The following is a 22,572-nucleotide window of genomic DNA, read 5'->3' as shown; positions in this document are numbered from 1 at the left end:
GTACCTTTTTCTCAGCATTATTTGCAACCAATCAAAAGTCATTATTTTGCAACTACATTAAAGAGTATTTAATATAATTCAATTCTTAGCTTTTTTTTTGAAAATTTTGTTTCCTAAATGTTTGCACCATATATTTCCAAAAAATCTTTCACATTATTAATTATTTGAAAGCATTTATTAAATGAAACTTCAAAATAAAATCAAGTTGAAATAACAAATAATTAAATCAATAAAATCATAATACGGGTCTGAATTATCTCAAGTCCTTAAAAATAGTTTCATTTAAAATAAAAACTAAATCACATAAACTAATTTAATAAATTAAAGCAGATGACAGTTTATGAATCTGTCCCTGAAATTTTTATGTAATTACCAAAATTGCATGTACATTTTTTCAGCATTATTTGCAACCAATCAAAAATCATTATTTGCAATTACATTAAAGAGTATTAATATAATTCAGTTCTTAGCCTTTTTGAAAAATTTTGTTTCCTAAATGTTTGCATCATATCTTTCCAAAAAATATTTCATATTATTAATTATTTGAAAGCATTTATTATATGAAACCTCAAAATAAAATCAAGTTGTAATAATAAATAATTAAATCAACAAAATCATAATACCAGTCTGAATTATCTCAAATCTTTAAAAAATAGCTTCATTTAAAATAAAAACTAAATCACATAAACTAAATTTAATAAAATTATAGAATATGTTTGAAACGCACAAATGAATTTTTCAATACGGGTTAGAATTATTTAGAGTCTTCTAAAATTTAATCGTATTGAAAATAACAAAAATAAGTCATATAAGTAAATTTAAGATAAATTTCATAAAAAGTTAAAATATATAATTTATCAAAAATCATAATTTTTATTACGTAAAATAATATTCCAACAAAAAATATACCCGCCCTTTTTAAGGGCGGTTCAAAATCTAGTATACTATTAAATCACATGTATCATCTTTCAGTCTTTTCCGAACAATAATCACACTTTGAAAAATGATAAAAACATAACAACTCAATTATTAATATTTGAAACAAAAAATGAAATTATTTTTAAGTGTGTATAAAATCTAGTTTTGATTTATAATATGAAGAAATAACAATAATATATTAAATATTTGAAATAAGCAGGATAAATGTGTTCACTGAACAAAAATCATTAAATTATCAAATTTAAATAAGAAAATCTTTTTTTCATTGAATCTACGTACATAACTTTTGTAACCGTTGTCAAGACTCAAGGATGGACATTTGGCTGCCATATTAACTACATTAAGATCGACCTGGTCAAATTTGGGAACCTTCAGCATTCATTCATTTCCATTGTACATGATCAACGTGTTCCCTTGTAGATCATCAAAAATTCTCGTCTTCGAAATTTTACTATTTCATGCATCATGCATCATTTAAGTGAATGTATAATTAAAATCATGCAACGGTGGGGAACAAGCTTTCAAAGAACATAATAAAATCAAAAGACAAAGAACATAAATTAAACTATTAATAATGGGATTGGGGACAGCCTCTGTCATCGAAATTTATAGAATTTTATAGAGAAGCGTGAACTTAATTTTGGACCAATATAACTTCTCTGACTACATCTAACTATATTTTGTTTAAATTAAATCGCCAGGGCAATCAAGGGCTCTGTCTAATTCATCACTTACTAAGTACATTAAAACCATTTTAATTTGTAGCGAACATCAATATATTGGGAAACACAAATAAGAGTACTTATTCAGTTTAAATTTGTAGGTAGTTGACAACAAACGAGCTAGCAAGTTGGTTACTACCCACAAACCTAATGTGTATACACATTATTTTCTTCTTTTGATTTTATGAATAAAAAATAACTTATAACTTGCTATTATCCTTACTCCTTCATTGTTGAATCAAATTTAAAAGTTCTATATGAAAATTCCACGCAAGAAAAATACAAAAGACATTGCTTAGGAAGAAACAGACATTACATATATTGATGCATCGAGTTTCAAGCATATATATAACACAAGAAAGTTAACCTAATTAAAAGACTTAGCCAATCATACACTACCACATCAACAACTTTTAGCTTAAGATCGTTGATGTATTAGTGTTTGACCAGCTACGAAGATTATAATAAGAAATGAAAATCAATTCGAAAAACATCAAAAGCAGTGTCCGTCTAGAAAGTCCATCATGTTGGTGAGTGTACTTAGCTCAAACGCATCATCGTGAACCCAAAGTGAACTCAGATAATTACTTCCGTGACGATCCTCTTGAATTTCATCGTTGTCGTTGTCGTTAATATTAGAGATTTTTGTTTCTTCTAATGTTTCAGTAGGATTTGTGAGATTGATCTGATAAACAATATCACCATTACTCGGCTTGTTTTTTGGATCTTTGATTCCGAGTTTCTTACTAAGATGCGTGTTCCAGTAATTCTTCACTTGATTGTCGGTCCGTCCCGGGACTCTTTTAGCGATCAAAGACCACCTAATTAAATACGCATATCAACTGTATATTAGTTCCCTAATTTTAATCATATTTCTAGAAATGGGTTATGAAATTTAGAATAAAAACATGTGTTGCCTACCAACTTTGAGAAGAAAATCGAATATTTATGATCATTTGTAGTGATCGAATATATAAATTCTCTCTCAAAACAGTCAAGTTAATCGAGTAGTACAACAATAAATTGAAGTAAAATGTAAATAATGAAGGTATATATACCTATTACCAAGCAACTTGTGGAGCCGAATGATAAGATCTTCTTCTTGGTCGGTGAAATTGCCTCTTTTCACATTTGGGCTGAGATAGTTCATCCACCTCAATCTACAACTCTTTCCACATCTCTTTAAACCTAATTTGTACAGACAATTTATCAACTCATGAGGAACTTAATTCATAATAAAAACACAAACAAGTAACCCATAAGTTAGTATCAGCTATCAGTTTATCAACCATAATAGTAAATTAAAGATACAGAGGCAGTAATAACAGTGGGTATTATTCTAGTCCAGATTCAAGCTTAGACTTAAGGGACTTTCTATTCTAAATATATAAGCAAGAACTATGAACCTATACTAAGAGGTAAATCTATAAGATAAAAAACCAAAACATTTAAACCATTCATAAAAGAAATTATATGATGTCGATTTTTGTCCCCACCAACACATCCAAGAATGTTAAGAGAGAGTGTGATAATAGAAAAAGAACAAAGAGAGACCAGTCTTTTTGGCAATACGATTCCAGTGGCCTTTGCCATGAGCTTTGACATAATCCATGAGGATCTTGTCTTCTTCTACGGTCCACAGACCTTTCTTGTACTCATTGTTTCCTTCTTCACCACTATTACTTACCTTCTTTCTCATTTTTTTTTGCTTCTTTGAAGTTAGACGAGAGAGATCATACACAGAGAGAAAAAAAGAGAGACTATTGAGTAGTTATTCGATAGAGTTTATTAAATAGTACTACAAGATCAGAACCTAGTGGAGTATTTATGTAGTATAAATAATGGAGTAGCTAATTACTAGCATCATATACGTATATATAAATATACGAATGACTAGGCTTATTAAATAGTGTATTGATTGTGGCTGGCATGTGATAATAATTGTAAATGATAACGAACTTCTGAGATGAAAGCTGTAAATACTGTTACAGATTAGTGTAATGACTTAATCAAAATTTTCTACTATAGTATGCAAACATGGACCGCCTAAGATGGTCTTGGGAGACACAAAAATCACGTGTGTGTTTTAAAAGATTCGTCTTTGATCTTAGAGCTCTTTCGGCATCGAAGTTTCATGTGTCAGGCTAGTGTTAATTGAATATCTTTTTGAACATTGGTTAATTGACCAAAAAACATACCAATATGGTTTTACACTCTACCATAAAGAAAAAGAGCCATGATTAAGAAAATCGTACATTCATAGAACCAAAACAAGTTTTAGGCTACAACAAAACGCGAAATACAACTCAAGGACTGATGATGATTCTTGCTGCAACCGATTGTCAAAACTTGATACTGAAAACACCTCGGTCTCTAACGCTAGATACAATAAGAGTACATTTGAAAAATATGAAATCATTCAAATCCTTTCAAATCTTTGATTCAATAGGAACCCCTAAATAAATTTAAAAGAAGGTTTTAAACATTTCATGTTAATATTTACATACAGATTATTTATATAACTAGCTTATAAAAAATAAATTAATCATAAATTGACAACTCAGACTATTTTATAGAATTTCTGTAGTTTCTCAAATGAGATATTATTTTAATCTCTCTCTCTCTCTCTCTTATAAAAAGGTTTTATTACTGAGTGTTTTACTAACATTAGTGCTGGAAATCTGTCACAAAAAATGAAATGCTAATAGATAAAATTTTATTTTGTACAATGATTCTTTAAGACCAGCGTCCGGGAATCTTGGGCTAGACTATTAAGTGTAATTAATTATAAATATTTCTGTATTATACTAGTACACATGAGAGTTAGGGACTAGGCTAAGATGGTTTGACTCTCTTGGGATTAGTATCATTAACGGAAAAAAAGAAAAGAGAACAGTTCAGCTGCAAGAAAGGAAGAGAGAATAGAACCTCCCTCTCCTATCATTTAAATATCTTTGATCGTTGTGCCTCAGCAAATTTCATTTTGGGAAAATAATGTTTTTCTTTATAAAAGAACACTAGAGGCAACGATATAGCTGGCACATTTAAAATTCTAGGCATATTAAACTCTTAACGCTGTGAGTTGAGGCAATAAGAGAAGTAATGGTTATCTGCAACATTACATTGTAACAACTGGAGTATCTGTGTTCTCCACACACAAAATGAAAACTGGTATCTGTTTTAACACTTCGAAATGCAGTGAGAGTTGTTTGGATAACCCAAATAATCAAAACTTCTGATTCTAAACAAAAAAAAAGATGTGAACTCGAGTTCGTTATAACATAGAAAAGAAAGAAAAAATTGTTACAAAGAACCATGACACTGATAGCCTTTATTTCCTAATGACGAGAAAATTTGAGAAATCTAATACTATAAAGAAGAGTGCAACTCTCTTCTCTTTTGTCCACGTCACTAAATAGGTCTACCATATGTCAACACGTGTCCAAACACACAAATTCATTGCGTTTCATTAAAATTTCTGTTAAGTGGCTTTTATTTGATATGGGCTTACATTTGTTCAATTTGGCGAGCCCATCAATGAGTTTCTCCAGTTGTAAAAGTCATTGTCGTATTAGGTTTTCGATTAGCTTTCTCTCAACAATTCGATGTCCAGACAAAACCAGAGTTCTTAGAGAGTTGATTCAGCTTCTTCTTGCTAACGCTCTATACCAGTTACAGATTCCTCATCTTAAATCATCACCCACTATCTATCTTGAATGTGATCTTCTTAATGCAAGGCGGTGGAACTTCCATTATAAAAGAGTAACTTTCCTACTATCACAACCATCTTCTCATTCCCTCTAAACAAGACAGTAAACTTATATCCAGTGGCTAATGCAGCGATCTTCCTTTCCGATCTGGAGACCTGACGTTGCTCCTCCACCGCCAAGTCCCGTTGCTCCGCCAGGAACGTCGGACGCGGCGGCGAACTCATGGGAGTCGATATGATGCTACTTAATTCACAGGTTTGTTATGTTCCTCCACTTGAGTTTGTTCTGTTCGTCCGCTGGAGTTCATAACTAGATTAAATTTTTAACAGTACTGTCATCAACAAAATCTTTCCTTATGCAGTCAACGCAAATACAAGCATCTATCAACGTTTACCGGTTGGAACACCTTCGTTTATTAGCTAAGCTTATTTTATGTTACACGAATCGTCTATGTTGATGCCCCTGTAACCCTGTTGCAATTAGTTCTATAGACCAAGTTGAGATTGCTGGACGGTTGAACGAAACCGACAAAGAGCTTCCAGTGGTTCCGCAACCTTGAAACAATCTGATTTGGCCAACACAAAAACTTACTTGCCAGGTTTTGTTTAATCTATTTCCTTTACAAGCACATCAAATAACATATTTACATCACCCATAAAAGAAGTCTTCTTTTGTTTCTTTGCACTCTAATTATTTATTCATCGAAGATAAGCTAATAATTAGTTTTGTTTGTTTGTGTAGGGTTTAAACTAACGTAATCGATGGATGCCTAGAGCCATCCTTGAGCTTGCTATATCTCAGCCAGCTCTCGACATGCCTCAACTGTTATGGAAGGTAGAATATTCAGTCCAATACATTCACAGGAGTACAATATTCCTGACTTCTGAATCGATTGGATCATTGAAAGGAACTCTATATTTTTTGTGTGGCAGGCATACATAGATTTTGAAATAGCTGAATGAGAATTTGAGAGGACACAGGTTTTATATGAGCGACTCTTGGACCGCACAAATCATTACAAGGTGTGGGTTAGTTTTACAAACTTTGAAGCTTCTGCTGCAGAACAAGAAAAAGACAATGAAGAGGAAGAACAAGAAGAAACAGATGCTATTGAATGCAAGAAAGAGTGCATCAGACGTGCCAGCGGTAACTTTTAAACTACATGTTGTTATATGAGTTTTGATGATTCCTTTTGACATGTTTTAACTGTTTTTCTCTCTCTTTTTCTTGATTCTACTCAAGAGATTTTTGAGAGAACCCACAGCCACTACAAAGATTCTGCACCAGAGTTGAAAGAAGAAAGAACTACATGGAGGATTGGCTTAACATGGAGACAAACTTTGGTAATCTCGGGGATGTGAGTGTGGTACAACCTAAGCTCCCGAAGAAGCTCAAGAAGAGAAAACTATACGTGTTACCGTTCTCGATATGACCATAGCATTCACTCAAAACAACAGCAGCCTCTGAATGTGTACTCAGTCCTCACTACAGCCCTCCTTTCTACAGGTGTAGCACGTTATTGAACGGTTATGGACTCTCTCATTTTGTGTTTACGTCGTGTTTCATTTTTTTTGATCTTTGGTTCCAGACTTCCGGACTATAGCCTGAGCGTCTTAGAGAGCATGCCAAAGAAGGAACAAATGCAATTTCTTATGAACCTGATGTGGAGAAGACCCTAAAGAGAAACACCTCTTCGAACCCCTTTCGATATACCAAAAACCGCACAGAAATCACTCACTCACCCATCTGCTTCATGGTGATTCTCGCAAAGATGAAAAATGATTAGCACAAGACGTTTGTTGGTTGTCTCCTTCACTATTTGGTAAAGCGAGAGGAAACTGTGCGACGAATATACTATGGTTAAATTATATGATGGGGCTGATTATCTGAATTGGTTGAGCGGGAGATCTTTTTATTTGTCAACTACCAGGAGATTTACTTATATAATTTGCACTTTGATGCTTGATTTACGTGATTCCTTTTTATGTAAGGTAGCAAGTACGACAATATACTCAAAAGTATTATTATCAGGTCAAGCCATAGATTTAGAAAAGTGAATGTTTAACAGTGATAGTGATAGATAAAACATACTGACAGGAAGAAAAGGAATAAAACAAGAAATCACCACAATGAATTACAGATGTGAGCAGCGGAAAGTCCAAAAGAGAAAGCTTGATAGCACTTGACGAAAAGGCGGTATTGTCCTGAATATCATATTTACCCATGGTTTAACTAATTACCATCTCCAATTAGATGAGAGCATTGTTTGATGCCAAAACATCTATCTACATATATATATAAAATATTTCTGTTCAAGAAATACCTAGAAATGAAAAGATATTCTGCCAAATCATTTTAACAGTATTTAAAAAGTGAGGAAACAACCAAACTTATAACATCTACGAAATAAATATCAGTCTCATCCTTTACAACAATATTACACGTCTACCACTGTAGCTTGAATTTGCGAGCATGTACCTTTGTTCAGCATGACAACTGTGTTGTTACGAATACATATGAAAGAAAGTACCTTCAATAAATATCAGTTATGACCACTTTATTTGACAAAACAATGTACATGGATTCATATTTTAAGTACACAAATATACTGAATGAAATGTAAAAAAGAAGAGTATCTTAAGCAATAACTCGGTAACTACAATCTATAGAAAGAAAATAAGAGTGACTAAACATTAAAACAACACAGAAATATGGCTACAAAATTTCTTCACCAAACATTATAGTTTTTGTATAATGTTAATATTTATCTATACGGTATAATAATAGAAAAAAAAATTTACCATGATTCTTTTATTAAAATAGAAGTTAAAAATTAATATCTACGTAGTTTGGAAGAACTCGGTAAAATACAACGACCATACAAAAATACATAAATTTAACATGATTATAAATAACTTAATAAAGCGACTCTGAGAAAATAACCTTTCCAGTATAAATCAAAATTGAACACTGCTCTCTTTCGAACCATTTTAAGTACTGTATTATATTTAGCCAAATAAAACGACTTAAAAATCCAGTCTCCTTATATTCAACAAAAAAAATATCCCCTGAAATTTAAAATTCACACATATAACCAACCAATAGAACTAAGAAAGTAAAAATATATATATCAAAAATAGCTAATGAATATAAACAATTTTTAATTAAAATTAACTTATATCCATTATTTGTTTGTTTATAATATCATTTTCAGTCTACACTGATTTCAGAATATTTCATAAATTATTATATATATAGTAGTTTTTAATATAAAATAAAATAAGAAACGTAAGAAAAATATATAAAAATAAAATATAATAGATTTTTCAAAGTCAATGTTACAAATTCCAATATAAATCTTAAACATAAATCTAATAATAGAAGGAACATGTAGCGCGCTCTCCTTGCCTTATATATATATATATAATTGCACTGTCTGAATTAAAGACATAATATAAAATAATTTAACAAAAAAATAGAACAAATATAATAAAATTCCAGTGTAAAGATAAAAAACAAAATGTAGTTCCACTACAACAATTTCAACAATCGTATTAAGAAAATTATTTGACAGCATCAAAACTTAAATTTAGAAATGCAATAATGAAATAATGATTTATGCAAAATATATATCCATATTGGTCAACCTTTTAATCAAGATGATCTTCATCTTTTACCATCAAAATTATTCAACCTTTTAATCTTCAGGTGTATTGTAGTGGTCTCCGGCTGGAGCTTCTGCCCTGGGTTCGATTCCACTTGGCCACCGGGGCTAGCATTATATTGCAAGAATACGTGGGTTGCCGTCGGCCTCAGGGGAATTAGTCTTGGCCTAGAAAGCCTTTGGATCACCCCCTGGTTAAACAAAAAAAAAATTGTAGTGGTCTCCATTTTATATTTCAAATACCGTAACTAATACAACCAATCTCTCTTCTACGGCGGTTACAAAGACATGTATTCAAACTAACAAACAAAACATAAATCATAGTAATTTATGGCAATGAAAAAAATTGTAAACCAACATAATACATTAAAAATTCTTCATTATTTTCACTGTTTCACAAATACGAAAAACTCTGCATTATAAATCCTACAACTGCAGCATATAGATACAAAGATAATGTCACAAATACGAAAAACTCTGCATTGTAAATCCTACAACTGCAGCATATAGATACAAAGATAATGTCACAATTAAACATGGAATCTGCATAGACAACTAACACTATCATACCCCGTCCGTAGGGCGGGTCTCCCCTAGTCTATAATATAATGGGGGACTTCACTCCCCATATGCAAGACACGTGTCCTTTTTTAAGTAATGGGCTTTGTGTTTCTATGGGCTAAGTAATCGTCTGTTTTGATTTGTGATGGTTTGAGCATGTGTATTTTATTTTTGTGTTTTATCTGATTGAAACTGTCGGCCCATACCATCTCGACGGCGAATATATTAGGGTTTGTAGACTTTTTTTTTTGGAAGATCTCTTGCGATCCCTCTTCCTCTTCCTCCTCAGTTCTTCTTCAGTAATGGTGATCATTACTGAAACGATTCCATTCTCTCTAAATCTCCGCTACTCTGGATAATTGATTCTGCTCTTTACACCTTCCTTCAAGATGTATCCTTTCACTTCCTTTTTTGTTTTACTCATATATAATCTCTTTCTCGATTCTTCTATATACCTTAATCTACAACCTCCTCGGACCATGATCAAGCTATGGCCATGAGATCTGCTAAATCCTCTGAAAAGTCTCCTGTTAAGTGTGATTTCACAGACATCTTCTCGGTCCAGCCGACTCAGAGCTAAGCTTTGAGCTTCTCCTTTCCGGACGAACAATCATCATATCTTTTTAACTTCTTCTTCCATGATCTAAATCTATTCTGTAAAATTCTTCACACTAAAAAAAATCCAACGCAGCAATGGCTGCAGACAAGTCGAAATCTACTGTGTCAATACCACAGGGTTGGTCATCAGAATCTATCTTATACTCATTGAGGAAAAAGTATTAGTTCATATTTTTGTCCGTTCTCTGTGGTTTGTAAAATCTCCTTTGTTGTTTGAACATCATCTAGAACGTGTGATCAATTCAATCTTTCCAGGAATCCATATGATTATTAACAACGAAATATTAGAGCTGGAATACAAACTTAGTCGTCTTGGAAAGCCTCTGATACTGAGGTAAGATTATGTATTCTTTTATTTTTAATTTCTATTCTTAGATATCAAGATTTGATTACTGTTAAAAAATGATTTGATTACTGTTTGGTACAGGGGAAGTTATGATCGAAGCGTGTCCATGGAGTGTATGGTTTCGCCACTTTAGCTGAATCAGCAAATAAACAAAACAAGCAACCAGTAGTTTTTGTGATGTCACTTTTGCTGAATCAGCAACCAAACAAAACAAAACAAGGTACTTCTTATAGTGAATCACTTTGAATCACATATGCCACTGTGGATGCTTTTGTTATGTGGGTGAACCTATTTTTGTAGAAAAATTGGGAATTGACTTTGTTTAGAATCACATATTTCTGTCTGCTGCATAATATGTCCTGACTTGTCCTCTCTATTTTCCTTATGTGCAGCAAATATGCCACAGAGATCTGAAGCTTGAGAACACAAGATTACTTGTCAAAGAAAGCAGATGATCTTAATGAGAAGTGAAAATTAAAAGACTGCTCACTCAGAGACATATTTTTTCATGATTGTCGTACTTATATGGCTGCGTTTTTTGTAGCACCCGGATGTGTGCTCATGTGGTGTAACCCTTTATGTGATGCTGGTTGGAGCTTACCCATTTGAGGACCCTAATGATCCAAAAAAACTTCAGGAAAACAATCTAAGTAAGTCCATCCATATTCTACCATCAACTGCATTTTGTCTTCTAGCTAACTCTTCTCATTGCTCCAGTGTCTCAATAATGTAACAATTCAAATATTCTTCCCGGACTACGTTCACATATCTCAGAAATGCAAACACCTTCTCTCTCGCATATTCGTTACAAACCCCACTAAGGTACCTAAACTATTCTGGTTTTCAGCTTTCAAAGTTTATATATCTTCTTATAAGAAGATGTTGTTACGGTTTCTGAGTGGCAATAATATTCATGACAGAGAATCACGCTTACTTGAAGACTCTGCCAAAGGAGCTGCCAGAGTTGGCTCAAGCTGTGTATTACAAGAGAGACAACACAAGCTATTCTCTTCAAAGCGTAGAGGACATAATGAAGATCATTGGAGAAGCTAGGAATCCTGCTTCCTCTTCACGTGTTTGAAAAAGCTTGGGATCAGGTGCTGAGGAAGAATATGAAGAGGATGTTGAAGCGGAAGTGGAAGAAGAAGAAGAGGAAGAGGAAGTAGAAGATGAATACGAGAAGCATGTCAAAGAGGCACATTCTTTTATTCAAGAGCATGTCATAGAAGCATAAAAGGAAAAAGAAAAGGTGTTCACCGTTGTTCTTACAAAAGCCAAAGGGAGTAAACTACTTGGTACATGCTACTTCACTTTTAGATTTGATGTCTGAAAACATTCTTTTCTCATAACTCTTAACCAAAGTGAATCAGCAACCAAAAAAACAAGCAATAGCCGTCTTTTCTATCTTTCTTCGTGTGTTTCTATTATTACCAGGTTCATGCTACCTTGATGGATCTGGTTCACAAGTCTGTGAATGAGACGGTGGTACGTTCTCTTCTTCTGTTTGTACTATTTATACTCTACATATTTTCGTTGGCTCATTGCTATATACGGCTTGAACATGTGTAGGGATTGAACCAATACCAAGCTTTGACATGCATTTATGTCAGCTCCACTTTGGATGCAAAATTGGAGCATCTACTGACATATAGCATCCTTCGGGAAGCTTTCTTCAGGAAGTCAAAATGAGAATTCGGGGGACAGCTCCACTTTGGATGCAAAATTTTCATGTTGATTTTTGTCATGTTCGTCTTCTCACAGGTATTTTCCAGTATAATATTCCATTCAATCCTTGCTTCCTTTGTTTGACAACTAAGCTTCGACAGACCATAGACAGGAAGAGGAGGAGCGTTTTGTGAGGGAGCTATATTGAGGCAGAGCGGAAGCACAAAGAAGAAGAAGAATAGGTACTAGAGAGAGCAGAGTGTGAAGGTGGAGAGAGAGAAGCTGCTAGAGTGAGAGTGAGACAAGATAAGACACTTGCTGTTGGAAACGAACCTGAGAATGGGTTCTCTGTCTGAACCTCACCAATCAAACATCTACACTATGCGTTTTGGACTTGGGTATTAGCGAATATTTGAGAACATTCTGATTTATGGTACCACAATGAAATGCTTAGTGATCTTGATGTCTTCTATAATAGGTTTCAACACACCGAGTTGCTCTCAAGTTAGTGTTGCGAGATTTAATGGTTTGGATGTCTATTTCTCTAAGAGTCTCTCTGTTCTCATAAACTAAGTTTGCATATTCTCAAACGTTATTCTCTACTAAATTTACTGAACTATGTTGCTATAAGATAGTATAGAGCTCCAGTGCTTCGTCGATGTTTTCCTTTGCAAGGGAAAAAACTAAAAAGGTTTAGTCAGATTTGTATATCCTTGAAAAATTCAATTTGGTTTGTGTTTTTTTATTTTGAAAAGGTTGATTTTGTGAGATTTTTCCTTACCAAACAGAGAAAACATTATTACGTATAGTTAGCTTCTTACTACAATAAGTTAATTCTTTTAGTACACCAAGTGCTGCTTTTATCTTTTTCGAAAGATCATCTACTTTTATATTTAATAGTTTCCTACAAAATTTAGCAAAAACTAAATGTTCGAAAAATCATTTACTTTTATATTTAATAGTTTCCTACAAAATATAGAAAAGACTAAATCGTTATTCATTTACAATCCTAGAAACCAAACTTTATTTCTTCTTTTGTTTTCTGTATTGAAAAAAATGTCAGAAGCAGTATATGATTATAGTCTTTTTTTTTGTAGTAACCATATAAACACATCACTACGGAAATAAAATTATTTGACAGTGTCACATTTTTAGTTATTTAAACAAAAGTTTTAGTGTCAGAAATATATTGAATTTCCTTTCAATAATATCACCTAATTCAGCAACAATATGAGGCCTATATTCGATTGTAAAGTGGAACTTGAAGTCAATTACTCCCAAAGTTAAAAAATCGTTTTTTCTCAAGAAACCCAACAAAGACAAAATTTAGTGCAAATATGATAGCATACAAATTTCAAATATCAGCATAATTCAAATCACTATGGACAATAGATATAAAACAAATAAAAATGAGTTCAAACAGTTGTTAGACATGTTAGTAGACTGAAGAACCATAATATTCTCAACAATGACGCTTTTTGTAAAAGACACAGACCTAACAATATAATTATCCAACAATATAATTTCAAGTTTAGCTTACGAGCTTCTGCACTTTTGCCTTACAATATAGCATACATAATAAAATTAACACAACAACATCCAAGTGTAAATGTTTTAAAAATTTTCTTATAAATATATTTTATTAAACATAAATCTGTGCAAGAAAATAAGTACAACATTCACACATAGCTTGACAGACAAACTATAAAAATTAATTTTGTAACTATATAATTATATAAATGTCTAGATTTATTTATTTTCTTTAAAACAGTTTATAACAATTATTTATTTTCTTTAAAACAGTTTATTACAATTATATATTACAATTTTGAAATATATTTTATTTTACTGTTCTTTTAATTTGTTAAAAATAATTATTTTAATGATCCTCATATCCGGAGTACCCTCTCGAGAGATCCAACTAGCGTCTAATGCCGCTCACCGGAACGAAACCAGGGAATATGCCGAACGCATCCAAGATGACCACCTTTTTCACCCCATAATAATCGACGGTGGCCGGAACTCGAATCTAGATGGCGAAACTCACAGTTGTGATCCCTTTACCACTAGGCCACGAACATCCAATTATAAATTGTTAAAATTTTCCTAAATTAGTATATTTATCGTCCCACTATTTGATTAATATACTAACAAATACCTAAATAAACACTAATCAACCCCATAAACCAAAAGAATTGAACATGAAAGCGCTAATAACGCTTATGGCCGATCAAATCATTATGAAAATATGAAAATAACAACACAAAAGAATTACCGATCATTCTTATATCAACTAAATCAAACCGTGTTATTTCTAATGTTTCATTCATCAGAATATAGATAATACAGAAAATCAATTAAAAGAGATCAAACCACAACATCCAAACAAAACTATACAACACATCAATAATACACGCGACCCCGCGCTTGCGCGGGGGCTATGCCCCTAGTGTATTTTAGAACAATCTATTTGTTCAGAGCAAGAATCATGGTTGCATTTTGGCCCATGATACAGGTAAACCCATTTCCATATCAAATGAGCTAATTTTCGAAGGGGATCGACTTATTTGTTACGTTCGATGCCTAGCTGATACTTTTTAAAAACGTAATAGATCAGTAGTAGGTAGTAGCTCACTAGGCTTAAGAATTCTTATAAGAAAACAAAAGGCCCTGAAAGGAAGCATAGCCGGCCCAATAATAAAAGAAGAATGTGTTGTAAGGAAAAAACAAAACAAAAGACAAGAGGTGATAAAGTGTTTATATAGCCAAGCAAATGCCAACTTTTCATTTCTCTACAATTTGCAATGGTCTTTTTTATATTATTATTATAACTCTTATTCAGCTGTCACATTGGAAAATTCCTAAACCATCAATTAAAAACAATAGTCAAAGGATGTAAAAAGAAGAAAGATTCTATTTAATCTCTCACTTTTTCTTTTTAAAATATGATAAAAATAAGACAATGCATATAAAATGGCCGTTGGAGATCTCATTAGCCATGACTCATGGAAAAGTAATTATCTCTTTTTCCACGATTCTAGTTACAACTTACAAGGTCATGCTTTGTGAATGCATTACCAACAACACACATGTAAAAGTTCCACACAAGTTGTTAGAATATGTTTAAATCTAGTTTTTTCTGTATAAAGTAGGATCATGTAGAATAATTAAAAAAGATCATGTATCTTTTTGGTCATAGTCTTTTATAATTATACCTCAAAGACCTTTGTTTCTTATAATCATGACTGTGTCTCGGCTCCAATACTTGCATATTAGTGAGGGATGCTTTAATTAATTTGCATTTCTGTACAAGAAAGTTGAGAAATTTTATAAAAAAAATATTTCAGTAAAATGATTACATTAAATAGTAGAACCAATGTAAAGCATTCTGCCAAAATTTCTTCTTTTTTTTGGTGCTTCATATGTACTATGAAAAAAGTACAATCTAGGCAAAATATATGGACATAAATGGTTAGGTTCTTAGTATTCGGGTAAATAAAAAAAAACATTATTATTTATTATTATTAAAATGATTGGTCGTAAGTTATCAGAAAAAGGCCAATAAAAATTAGATCCCAAGAGCACAAAACAAAGGGCGACAAAGGAAGGCGCGAATTTCAAGGACCGGAACAAACCTCTACGAACAACAACAACAACAACGTTGTGTGTTTCATTGGTCCCTTCAAGAAGACCAAAACAAAACTCCTTCTTACATCGACTCACGTTCTTCTCTTGATCTAACTTCAATTCCCAGATTTCAATTCCACCCATACACTTTGCCTTCTTCTCCTCCAGCTTCTCGTGACTCCGTAAGATTCCCGTGTGTTCATTGTCGAATTTTGATTTTTTTTTGTGTGTGTGTGATCTATCTCTCTCTCTGTTCCTTAATTATGCATAAAGTGAGGATCTTTGGTGTTTTTGTTCTTATTATGAAAACAATCTTCACCGTGTTTTAGGAGCTGCAAGGGTCGGTAATGGCGACTCATGTCTCCGTCGGAAACATTCACGATCTCTATCTTTCCGGACAGGTTTACAGAGGGCAAGATTCCTGGAGTTCTGGTTTTAATTTCAGGGCTAATTCATTCAGAGACCTCTCTTGGTAATACCACTAAAACTTCAAATATCTAATTAGCTGGACTTGGAACTTATCTTTATATCTTTTTGGTGTGTGCATAGGTCGAGTTGTGTATCTAAGTCCTTAAAGTCCGAGAGATGCGGTTGTTACTCTCGTGGTGTTTCTTCCTCTAACGAGAGCCTAAAGCTTAGTATCAGGGCGGCATCGTCGTCGTCAACAACAAAGTATTATGATTTCACTGTGATCGGCAGTGGAGTGGCGGGTCTGCGCTATGCTCTGGAAGTCGCGAAGCAAGGGAATGTTGCGGTGATCACCAAAGACGAGCCTCACGAGAGTAACACAAACTACGCTCAGGGTGGTGTCAGTGCTGTGTTATGCCCTTTGGACTCTGTTGAAAGCCATATGCAGGACACTATGGTCGCTGGTGCTCATCTCTGTGATGAAGACACCGTCAGAGTAATAAGTCACTTATTAATTGCTATTGATTGATTATGTATGGCATTGTCTGAACGTTTCTTCTTCTCAGGTTGTGTGTACAGAAGGGCCTGAGAGGATCCGCGAGCTGATTGCGATGGGAGCATCGTTTGATCACGGGGAGGACGGTAACTTGCATCTGGCGAGAGAAGGTGGTCACTCGCATCACAGGATCGTCCACGCAGCTGATATGACGGGGAGAGAGATCGAGAGAGCTTTGCTCGAAGCCGTGCTTAATGATCCAAACATATCTGTCTTCAAACACCATTTCGCAATCGATCTCCTCACTTCTCAGGATGGTTTGAACACAGTCTGTCACGGTGTTGACACTTTGAATATCAAAACAAATGAGGTATACTAATAAAAGATTCTTGTTTTCTTTTTTGGCTTTTGATTATTATTCTTCGTCTTGTAGCTTAAAGATTGTAATGTCTGAAAAAAAACAAAGCTATGGTTTTTTCTTCAGGTAGTACGTTTTATATCGAAGGTGACATTGCTTGCTTCAGGAGGAGCTGGTCATATCTATCCATCAACCACCAATCCTCTTGTAAGCTTTGTCTTTACACTCTCTCTTAGTAACAAAACTCTATGGATCATATAGAAAGATAAATAAAATTTTTAAAAAGATAAATAAAATTTATGTAACCTTTATTAGATTGTGTTTATAGTCTAACCAAATCTTAGGGCTGGCCTTAAGTTCACATATGGATTTGTTGAAACTACCACTTGTCCACATATAGATTTCAATCATGATGTTTTAATTGTATAGGTGGCTACTGGAGATGGGATGGCTATGGCTCACCGAGCTCAAGCTGTGATCTCAAACATGGAGTAAGTGTTAAACACACTAAAAAAGAGTTTGAAGAAGAAGAAACTTGTTGAACAATGGAACTTATTATGTTTTTTTGTCTTTTTGGTAAGATTTGTGCAGTTTCATCCCACCGCTTTAGCAGACGAAGGTCTTCCCATCAGACCACAAACCGCCAGAGAAAACGCGTTCCTCATCACCGAGGCAGTGAGGGGAGACGGCGGCATCCTCTACAATCTAGCAATGGAACGTTTCATGCCCGTTTACGACGAGCGAGCCGAGCTCGCGCCGAGAGACGTGGTCGCGAGGAGCATCGACGACCAGCTCAAGAAACGGAAAGAGAAGTACGTGTTGCTAGACATAAGCCACAAGCCGAGAGAGAAGATCCTCGCTCATTTCCCAAACATAGCTTCGGAGTGTCTTAGACACGGTCTCGACATCACCCGCCAGGCAATCCCCGTCGTGCCCGCGGCGCATTACATGTGTGGAGGAGTCCGCGCTGGTTTGCAGGGAGAGACCAATGTACTTGGATTGTTTGTGGCCGGTGAAGTGGCGTGCACGGGTCTCCACGGGGCGAACCGGCTCGCTAGCAACTCGCTTTTAGAAGCTCTGGTTTTCGCGAGACGCGCTGTTCAGCCTTCCACTGAGCTCATGAAGTCCACGAGACTTGACTTAAGCGCGTCGGAGAAGTGGACGAGGCCTGTTGTTGCAACAGCTAGGTCTCTAGGAGAGGAAGTGATGTCGAAGATACTAGCACTGACTAGAGAAGTGAGGAGAGAGCTTCAGGGAGTGATGTGGAAGTACGTTGGTATCGTGAGATCAACAACGAGGCTCAATACTGCTGAGAGGAAGATAGCGGAGCTAGAGGCGAAGTGGGAAACGTTCTTGTTTGAACATGGATGGGAACAGACGGTGGTTGCTCTCGAAGCCTGTGAGATGAGGAACTTGTTCTGCTGCGCTAAGCTTGTGGTGAGCAGCGCGTTGGCTAGGCATGAGAGCCGCGGTCTTCATTACACGACGGACTTTCCTTTTGTGGAAGAGAGCAAGCGGATTCCCACGATTATTCTACCGTCTTCTCCTACAACGGCTAGCTGGAGCTCAAGGCAGCTACAGAACATAAGCAGCACCACCTCTCTTATTTGAAGTGTTGGTGTTCTTTCTTTGAAGCCAATCCTTTTACTGATCCTTTGTGTGTTGTTTGCATAAATTTTGGGATTCAAAAGAAAAAAAATCTCTGATTCTGACATAATCATTGTAATACAAATGAAAATAATTATTCATCTGAGGTATCAATCATATTGCTATGGTTTATTGATGATTTTCTGAGCAAAAAGAAACATTAGTGTAGTGTAGCCCAAACAAGGAGTATGATTGTGAACAGTCTTGTGTTCACTGAATCCATTCCAGAAGCTTCCATCCTTCTCCTGAGGAAATCCCAAGCTTTTTAGTACGGCTTCCATCAAGAGACCAAAACATGAACTTAGTCGTCCTGTTTGTTTGGCCTGAGGAAGCTGCTTTTTTTAAGGCAAATCCATTAAGAAACATAGATTTCTTCTTCAGTGCCGCTTTACCACTCACTAGTTCCAATCCAGAAACCAGCTAGATCAAATACTCTTTGCCTCTTCAAAGCAGCCGCCATGCCCGTTTTGCTACAATGAAATTCAACGAATATTCTCAGGAATAGTTCTGGCTCGTGCAGTTTGGTTTTAACCGAAACATATAACTGAAGAAGCACTATGGTGGTGATGTGCCATAATCTCATCCAGCAACAGCCCCAGTTGTGAAATCACAATAGATGTCCTGTTTGGAGCCAAATCTGGCAATTGTAGTGTATATATCTGAGACAAAATGAAACATTTTTGAGTATAGTTGCAAACTGAATCTTGAAGCGAGACTAGGACACGAAGGACAACAAAATTACCCGGTTCACGAATTTGGGGAACGAGCATTCATTCTCTTGTGACACTCCTTTAAGAACCTTTCAGCATCAACCTTCATCCCAGGTTTAGAGAACGCAGCGCTTATCCAGTAAACAGTTTGATTACACGGAATATATCCCTTCTCTTCAATCATCTCTTTTAACAACCCTTTTGCCTCTGCCAAGTACATTGCTTTTCTATTCCACTCAACTTCCGGATAAGTGCAAAGTTTGCACAGACCGGATATCATAGTACAATAAGTCGAAGTGTTGGGGCTCACTCTTCTCTTACCCATCTCCTTCATCAGCTCTCTCGCCTGTGGCATCTTCCCAACTCTAACAAACTCACTGATAAGCACATTATAAGTGCTGGTTCTCGGTACCAACCCGTTGGCGATCATCTCACAGTACAGCGTCATACTTTCTTTCTTATTCCCCATCTTAGCTTGACCAGAGATCAAAGCATTGTATGTAAAATCATCAGGACGCATACCTCTGCTTTTCATCTCACTCAGCCATTTTTCCACCTCTTTGATTAGCCCAGCATCAGAGAGACCTCTTATTATAGTGTTATAGGTTGCAACATTGGGGGATATTCCTTCTTCCAACATAACATTATATGTCGAAAGAGCTTTACCTATATGACTGCCAACAAAGTACCCTTGCATAAGGGCGTTGAACGTCACAGTGTCAGGAGCAAAACCTCTCTCTTTCATATCCTCCATAACCATAGCTGCCTTTTTCGTCATACCTAGTTTGCACAGAGTTGCAATAAGAGTATTGTATACTTGCTTACTGAGCTTAACTCCACAGCTCGTGAGTTTCTCGTGTGTTTTGAATATCACGTCAGCTCTTTTATGCTTTGAAGATGCCTCGAGAAAAATTCGGTACGTCGTGAAGTTAGGATGGATCTCCATAAAGATCATTTGATGTAAAATGTCAACTGCTCCCTCCATCTTACCCTTTTCACATAGCGTTTCGATCACAACGTTGCAACTCATCAGACTAGGTTTTATTCCATGACTCTTCATCTTATCCCAAAGGTTAACGACACCTTCGAGATCCCCTTGCTTTCGTAGTGAACTCATCATTATGTTAAACGTAGCGACATCTGGTTCTAAACCTTTCTCTTTCATTCCTTTGTACGCCCAGTCTGCTCTGACTTTGCCAACTTTTAACAGCCCGTTGATCAAGACATTGTAAGAAACAACATCCCATGGCATCCCTTTCTCTTGCATTTCTTCAGCCCAAGCTAGAGCAGCTTCTTCGTCTCCTCCTTTGAAGAACACGTCAATTAAGGACGTGTAGTTAATACGATCCAGCGTCACTCCTTTAGATACCATGTCTTTGACTAATCCCTTAACTTCCTTAACCCCACCAGTCCTCTTCAAATGATTCACCAGAGCATCAAGTACGTAGTTGTTTTCCTCCAACCCAAGAAGTTTCATCTCCTTACTCATTTGAACAGCCACTTCTTGCTTCCCTGCCTTAAACAAGCCATCAATCACTGCACCATAAGTAAAACCGTTCGGCACAATGTTATGGTCCTCCATATTCCTCATGACCGTAACAGCTTCTTCGAGCATCCCTCTCTTCACATAGCCATTTATCATACTAGAGTAAGTCACAACATTCGGAAACACACTTTTCTCCAACATCTGCGTTATCACAGACTCAGCACCGCTTAAATCCCCGGCTTTGCACAAACCATCAACCAAAGCCGTATAAGTAACCACATTTGGAACCAAGTTATTATCTCCCAAAAGCATCTTAAACGTTTTCTCACCCTCCCTAAATTCTCCAGCCTTAAACAAACCATCCATCAAAACAGTATACACAACTAAATCTACAGGAACCCCACGCACAACCATCTGACTGTAGAGACCCAAAGCCTCCCCACAACATTCCTCTTTAAACAACGAATCAACAAGAGTAGTATAAGTTACAAGGTTCGGATACACACCCACCTCCTCCATTTCCCTCAGCAGCAACCCCGCTTCAACCACTCTCCCGTCTTTACACAACCGGTTAACAACCGAGCTAAAAGTAACAACATTCGGGTAAAACCCGCTCATGACCATATCCCTGTAGGCTTCCTCGATGGCGTGGAGACTACTATAGTAAGAGCTTATGAGTATAGTGTGAGTCACGAGGTTCACCTCCCCGATGATTCCGTCGACCAGAGCCTTGGCTCTAGCAAAGTCTCCGGCTTTACAAAACCCATCGATCAGAGTGTTGTAGCTGACCGTATCCGGCGGCACACCTCTCTTCACCATCTCGGAGAGAAGACCATAAGCTTCCTCAACGAAACCGTGTTCGCATAAGGCTTTAATGACAGTGTTGTAAGTGACGGTATCGACGGTGACTACTCTGTTTCTAAGTAAACTAAAAGCTGATCTCAACCGACCAGATTTGCAGAAGGAATGGATCAGCGCGTTGAGAGCAGAGACATCGGGGGGAACACCGAAAGCTATCATCTTGCTGTAGACCAACGATACAGTGTGGTGGTGAGGTGGTGCTAAAGAGTTGAGATTGAAACGGTGGAGTAAGGTGTTCCAGAGACGCGAATCGGGAGCGACCCCGAGGGTGCACATCGCGGAGAGCGTCCTCGCTGCTCCGTGGAGCCTCCCGCATCTTAGGTAGAGACGGAAGAGAGTGTGGAAGAGAGAGACGTAAACGCGAGTCTTGCTCGGAGGTGAATCTGAGGAGAATCTGCGTTGTGAGATCAAGAGGCTGCTGCTCTCATCGGGTCGTTTTCGGGAATTAGAGAGAAAGAATCTGTGTTTTCCCGTGTGGTTGTTCCAAATCCTTATCATCGTCAGAAGAAGAGAGAGGATTGGAGTTCATCTAAATCTCCAATGCTCTCATGGCGGCGTCGGCTTGTGAAGACGACGACGACGCATCGTTTTCCACCTAAACCTGAACCCAACGGGGAGAGAGAGTTTTCGAAGCGCGACGACGACGAGAAGCGTAACGGCACCGTTTTAGAGTCCCGTTAACTAAAAACCCTCTTAAAACACTCGAAAGTCGAAACCATTGTAACCAGGCCTCTATATGGGCCTTTAGTATTTT

The 22,572-nt window shown here is 36.1% G+C and overlaps 3 protein-coding genes and 2 long non-coding RNA genes across 15 annotated transcripts; 3 read left to right on the top strand and 2 right to left on the bottom strand.

The window, feature by feature from the left end:
- Positions 1-1,899: 1,899 nt before the first annotated feature.
- LOC108817195 (transcription factor WER) lies at positions 1,900-3,473 on the bottom strand. Of its 2 annotated transcripts, none has more exons than XM_018589836.2 (3): positions 3,216-3,266; positions 2,720-2,841; positions 1,900-2,482 (listed from the first exon to the last, which is right to left on the bottom strand). In XM_018589836.2, the coding sequence occupies exons 1-3, from the start codon at positions 3,264-3,266 to the stop codon at positions 2,155-2,157; spliced, it is 501 nt and encodes a 166-aa protein (XP_018445338.1). In that variant the 3' UTR covers positions 1,900-2,154. The 2 variants fall into 2 exon arrangements, with proteins under 2 accessions (XP_018445338.1, XP_018445337.1); XM_018589835.2 differs by having other exon boundaries at positions 1,903-2,482; positions 2,720-2,849; positions 3,216-3,473.
- A 1,765-nt stretch (positions 3,474-5,238) lies between these two features.
- LOC108836511 (uncharacterized) lies at positions 5,239-7,341 on the top strand. Of its 2 annotated transcripts, XR_008937012.1 has the most exons (8): positions 5,239-5,423; positions 5,502-5,626; positions 5,733-5,767; positions 5,855-5,969; positions 6,113-6,205; positions 6,304-6,517; positions 6,614-6,877; positions 6,960-7,341. It is a non-coding gene; the product is annotated as an uncharacterized LOC108836511 (long non-coding RNA). The 2 variants fall into 2 exon arrangements; XR_001947160.2 differs by having other exon boundaries at positions 5,733-5,969.
- Positions 7,342-9,820: 2,479 nt separating this feature from the next.
- Positions 9,821-12,682, top strand: LOC108817925 (uncharacterized). 8 transcript variants are annotated; one of them, XR_001944093.2, is made up of 9 exons: positions 9,821-9,987; positions 10,085-10,548; positions 10,642-10,780; positions 10,953-11,027; positions 11,105-11,210; positions 11,278-11,382; positions 11,481-12,045; positions 12,130-12,321; positions 12,394-12,682. It is a non-coding gene; the product is annotated as an uncharacterized LOC108817925 (long non-coding RNA). The 8 variants fall into 8 exon arrangements; XR_001944091.2 differs by having other exon boundaries at positions 9,828-10,332; positions 10,443-10,548; XR_001944092.2 differs by having other exon boundaries at positions 9,828-10,372; positions 10,470-10,548.
- Positions 12,683-15,804: 3,122 nt separating this feature from the next.
- Positions 15,805-18,900, top strand: LOC108817769 (L-aspartate oxidase, chloroplastic). Of its 2 annotated transcripts, none has more exons than XM_056990496.1 (7): positions 15,805-16,045; positions 16,182-16,324; positions 16,402-16,756; positions 16,827-17,126; positions 17,241-17,321; positions 17,544-17,605; positions 17,696-18,900. In XM_056990496.1, the coding sequence occupies exons 2-7, from the start codon at positions 16,200-16,202 to the stop codon at positions 18,723-18,725; spliced, it is 1,953 nt and encodes a 650-aa protein (XP_056846476.1). In that variant the 5' UTR covers positions 15,805-16,045; positions 16,182-16,199; the 3' UTR covers positions 18,726-18,900. The 2 variants fall into 2 exon arrangements, with proteins under 2 accessions (XP_056846476.1, XP_018446059.1); XM_018590557.2 differs by having other exon boundaries at positions 15,806-16,034.
- On the bottom strand, positions 18,805-22,494 carry LOC108817768 (pentatricopeptide repeat-containing protein At5g14770, mitochondrial). The gene is made up of 2 exons (XM_018590556.2): positions 19,504-22,494; positions 18,805-19,420 (listed from the first exon to the last, which is right to left on the bottom strand). The coding sequence occupies exon 1, from the start codon at positions 22,314-22,316 to the stop codon at positions 19,509-19,511; it is 2,808 nt and encodes a 935-aa protein (XP_018446058.1). The 5' UTR covers positions 22,317-22,494; the 3' UTR covers positions 18,805-19,420; positions 19,504-19,508.
- Positions 22,495-22,572: the final 78 nt, after the last annotated feature.

Source organism: Raphanus sativus, chromosome 7 (assembly GCF_000801105.2).
Source record: "Raphanus sativus cultivar WK10039 chromosome 7, ASM80110v3, whole genome shotgun sequence".
Classification (NCBI taxonomy): domain Eukaryota; kingdom Viridiplantae; phylum Streptophyta; class Magnoliopsida; order Brassicales; family Brassicaceae; genus Raphanus; species Raphanus sativus.
The sequence above is the reverse complement of the archived record's forward strand: the minus strand, read 5'-3'. Positions and strand labels throughout refer to the sequence as shown.